The sequence below is a fragment of the Pinus tabuliformis genome, chromosome 9, assembly GCF_031772625.1.
Source record: "Pinus tabuliformis cultivar Carrire ecotype Pingquan chromosome 9, CPIR1, whole genome shotgun sequence".
Classification (NCBI taxonomy): Eukaryota; Viridiplantae; Streptophyta; class Pinopsida; order Pinales; family Pinaceae; genus Pinus; species Pinus tabuliformis.
In genome coordinates this window covers 1,825,465,690-1,825,470,410 of record NC_142307.1, presented here as the reverse complement: position 1 = coordinate 1,825,470,410, position 4,721 = coordinate 1,825,465,690, and the positions used below count along the sequence as shown (strand labels likewise).

Genomic DNA, 4,721 nt, shown 5'->3' with positions numbered 1-4,721 from the left:
AATCCCAAAAATTGATATGTAATAGAATGCAGTGTGAAAACCCCTCAATGCTTAAATTCAAAAGAGTGAAGGGAACTCTACTTGGATGGTTCATGAGGCACAATACTTGCTAAGGTTTTCCAAATGGGGTAGCAAGCTAAGTGGGCTTCGTTGTGGGAAAAAATTCACAGTGAAGTGCACTTGAGCTACAGGCAATTTGGGATGGGTTACCTCCCGAGAAGTTGGAAGTGATGATTGACGCTAAAATCAATGTTATATAAATAATACAAGAAAATTAATATAAATGTTAAATTTTATTTATTTATTTATTTTTAATAAATAAATTAGTTAATTTAGTATTAATAAATAATATGTACACTAATATGTTATTATTATTTTAGTAATCTTTCAAACTAGTTTCAATCTCACTTCTTCACCCCTGTAAGATGAACGTTATACAAATAATACAAAAGAATCAATATAAATGTTAAATTTTATTTATTGATTTACTTTAAATAAAGAAATTAGTTAATTTAGTCTTAATAAATAATATGTACACTAATATGTTATTATTATTAATAATTTTTCAAAAATATTACTTTGATTTGATAATAACCCAAAAAAAACAATAATTTCGAAAATAATAAAAGAAATAAAAAAGTTTAAAATATATAAATAAATAAATAAAATATATATATATATATATATATATATATATATATATATATATATATAACAAGAATAAAATAATTCATAAATATTATAAAAAGAAGGGAGAAAAGGGAGACAAGCACTAAGAAAGAAAGGAGAAAGGGAAGTGTACTAGCTTAGGGAAAAAGGGACACAACAATCCAAGAACTGCTAATTTTCCACATATCATCCCTATTCAACGTGAAAGACCTTTTTTCAATTTTGATAGCCTTCCTAAACTTTCGGTAATGAAAGTCGTCAATCCTTGCAATAACATGAGAATATTCTAAACAAACGTGGTGTTTAGTTTTGTTAGCAGGTTTCGCTAAAGCTAAGGAGGAGGTCCTATAATGTCTAATATCAGCTACATGCTCATGAATTCTTTGATTTATAGAGTTGTTTGTTTCTCCAATATAGGGGTTCAGATAGGAACATGGGATTAAATAAACACCTTTCATGTCTTTTGGATCCAATGGGTCTTTTATGGATTTGAGGGAGCTAGGAATAGTGTTCAGGGGTCTAAAAATTAAAGAGATCTCGTGCTTAATTAAAATCCGAGCAATCTTATCGATGGTACCTTGGATAAAGAAAAATCAAAGCAATCTTATCGATGGTACCTTGGATAAATGGAAATCCGAGCAATCTTATCGATGGTGCCTTGGATAAAGGGAAGCTGGACATTGGTAACCAATTCTCTTTGCTCTTTTCTTAATTTTGGACCTTTGCTTACATTCAAGAAAGCTTTTAGACCTTGGAAACAATAACCCTTATTCCTAAAAACCTTAAGTAGATGGGTTTTCTCATCTTCCAAATGATCTTTATCGGAGACCCTAAGAGGGCAAGTGACGAAAGTGTTGAGAACACCAACCTTTTGAGCAAGAAAATGATGGGAGTTAGCATGAAGGAATTGTTCTGTATGGGTTTCCTTGTAAAAGACCTCGTGAGTGAAAGAGTTATCCTTTCCCTTTGTGAGCCATCATTTTCAGTCTCCATAGTGAACTTAATGGAGCTAGATAGATTATTTAGATGTTGGAAGAATAAATTCCACTTCTCACGACCATGAGGCCGCTTGATGAAAGTATCATCGAAGAACCTCTTCCAATGCTTGGGATTGAACCGAGGTGAAGTCATCAAGGCTTTGGATTCAAAAAATGTTATAATTTTATTTATTTTTTTCAAATTATTTGAATAAATTGTTAATTCATCATTAAAACATAAATATATAATTATTTATTAATAGCTCAAATAGTCTAATTCATCATTTTTAAAAATAAAAATATATACTTATTAATTAATCGATAAAATGGTTTTTTTTTAAATATTTTTTTCATCAATTTTAACCAAAATTGAGTAATTTTTTTTTTAAACTTCACATTTAAATTATTTAATTTACAAAATCACAATGCTCCTCAATTTTTTAGAACACTCTTAAAATTATATCCCTAAATTCTAATGAAAATAATTATTTCATCAATAATTTCATCTATTAATTAAAATAAGGCTTACCTTATTTACATTATATATTTTAAATTTCTATATTATTTTTTAATTAAAATTAAATTAATAATTATTAATTTATCAATAATAATTCTCTGTATATAAATATTAGGTTATTCTCAAATTCATAAAACCTTATTTATCTTATATTTCATTTTAATATTTTGCATAGCATATAGTTTTTTTTTAATTTGTTTTTTCAATTTTTGTTTTTTATTTTTTTTTAATTTAATTAAGGGAAGTCTTAATATTATTAATACAAATATCATATTAATTAAAATTTATATAAAATATTTTATAAGTGTACGAAGAAATATTTGACTCATTTTTCTTATGATGACCATTGATACTAAATTTTGGTCTACGAGATGATGAAACTGAGATCTAATGTGGTTGTACGTTGGGTACTTTACGAGGAAGTGATTTTCAACCTCAATTTTCATATTATCACAAAGATGGCGGATCATTTCCTTCCATTGTTTTAGGACTTGTCCAACCACCAGTTTCACTATGGAGCTCATGAGAGTTCATTCTAATCTTGGCTATATTAATTTCCTTCTTTGAGCTAGTTAAAACAGAGAGATACTTTTCATCTTCTAGGGTGGGGTTGATGACCTCATAATATCTTAATTTTCTTAATTTTCTTTTAGTTGCTGAATCCTTCTCACACCATATTTTCTCTTTAAACTTAGAAGTAACAATATTTTTAATGTTATTAATGTTTTGCAATGCAACATTTTGATCGATTGCACAATCGTTTAACCAAGCCTTCGTGTCTTTATACCAAACTTATTTGAATCTTATATACTCATATGAATAAACTTTATCAATATTGATATGAATAAACTTTATCAAAACTTTAAAATTATATGTGTGAGGGAGGAACAATTTTTTGCTATGCTAATCTCGAGTGATGTGATGTGGTTTGTCCATGCGAGAGTGATAAGGTTGGTTTACTCGAAACTACAGGACTTCATGCACGACCAGGAGCTTCTCATTTCTCTACCACGTGATCAGGGATTCGATTACATCGAAGGTTTTGTTGTACTTAACGAAAATGACTCACTCAATGGCTGGCCTTCCATACATCTTCTGTCTCATCAATCCTTCGACGCTTCCCTCATTCCTTCCACAACGGGTCCGCTACTGTACGCTATTGAGGTTGCCCAATACTACGACCCTGGAATCGACATCGATAAGGTTCCTCTCTGGCAAATCTTCCACTTCATGTATTCCCCGTTCCTTTAAATTCATGACATAAAGCATGTACACTACTTTTTATGGCATATGTTAATTGGTTATCATAATTCGCTGACGGGCTGCAGATAATCGAATCCCTGCTTTCCAAACTTGGCTTGATTAAGGGTTTACAATTTAGTGCCGACCATTCATACCTTGATTTCCTCTATCGTATCCACGCCGAAGAAGTATCAGCGAGAGAAAGCGGTGTGTGGTACACGCCTCATGCGTGGTTCAATCTCTTCGTCCCGAAGAGCAGAATAGTAGAATTTGATTGCAAAATCTCTAAAAATACACTCATAAAAGGAGTGGATGGATTAATTCTCCTATATCCTATGAAGAGAAGTTTGTAAGTTTCAGACAACCAAAATTTGGTGAAGCTTGTAAGTTTTATATATGTCGTGTTCTAAACTCGTTATAAAATGTATGTTTGTCCAGGTGGGATCCTCGCACGTCCGCTGTTATTCCTGACGAGGACATCTTTTACGTGGTATCCCTCCTCCGTTTCAACAAACCGTTTCCAGAGGGCCCTCCTCTCTCCTCTGTCCTGGATCAGAATAACGCTATTCTTGAGGATTGTGAAGCAAATGATATCGATGTGGCACAATATCTTGGTCGTCATGAAAGTCAAAGAGAATGGGAGAAGCATTTCGGAGAACGGCGCTGGCAGCGATTTTTAGAGAGAAAGAGGCTGTTCGATCCAGACGCCATTTTGGCTCCAGGACAGAATATATTTCCCAGAAACGGAATGTATTCCCAAGAATAAGTTAATCTGCTATTCACTATCGAAACCATGCATTTGAAGTACGCTTACATCTCCCATCCCCCAGGACTGTCATGTGATGTGCGCCACTTTTCATCCTGCTTTTGCTCTCTATAGAGACAAGTCTGTTTCCAGATGTAAACTCTGTTAATATTGATCAGTTTCTCAAGATTATATTCCAACATAGACTGAACTGAACTGCGGTTCTTATATTCCAGAATACATTCAGATATTCGTACTTCTTAAATTACAGTTACTATCATCAGATTCTCAAGATTATATTATGCGCTACTTGCAGTATAAAGTCAATTCGTTTATACGGTCTCCTAATTGGACTTTACCTTACCCCATGTTACCCATCAAATACACACATATATAGATACATCTCATCCCAAAACTAAACGTTGTAGATTCAAACTTCTAACATTCCCAAATATTTTGATGAAGTATTCACGTGCGTTTGGAGAACTTATCTCACTCCAAAACCAAACATGGTAGAAAGCGGAAATTTTAGGGTAAGTGGGTTAATATATATATATATATATATATATAT

At 32.0% G+C, this 4,721-nt stretch overlaps 1 protein-coding gene across 1 annotated transcript; it reads left to right on the top strand.

Annotated features, from left to right (window-relative positions):
- The first annotated feature begins 3,106 nt into the window (after positions 1 to 3,106).
- LOC149156088 (cytokinin dehydrogenase 11-like) lies at positions 3,107 to 4,186 on the top strand. The gene is made up of 3 exons (XM_089437797.1): positions 3,107 to 3,366; positions 3,492 to 3,754; positions 3,844 to 4,186. Exons 1-3 carry the CDS (start codon positions 3,142 to 3,144, stop codon positions 4,169 to 4,171), a joined length of 816 nt encoding a protein of 271 aa, XP_089293923.1. The 5' UTR covers positions 3,107 to 3,141; the 3' UTR covers positions 4,172 to 4,186.
- The last annotated feature ends 535 nt before the right edge of the window (positions 4,187 to 4,721 follow it).

What these genes read in the sequence shown, in the direction of transcription:
- LOC149156088 (XM_089437797.1), top strand. Translation starts at nt 3,142, where the DNA reads ATGCACGACCAGGAGCTTCTCATTTCTCTACCACGTGATCAGGGATTC. An exon ending in CTGGAATCGACATCGATAAG is followed by an intron (nt 3,367 to 3,491) that starts GTTCCTCTCTGG and finishes GACGGGCTGCAG; the next exon opens with ATAATCGAATCCCTGCTTTC. An exon ending in TATCCTATGAAGAGAAGTTT is followed by an intron (nt 3,755 to 3,843) that starts GTAAGTTTCAGA and finishes ATGTTTGTCCAG; the next exon opens with GTGGGATCCTCGCACGTCCG.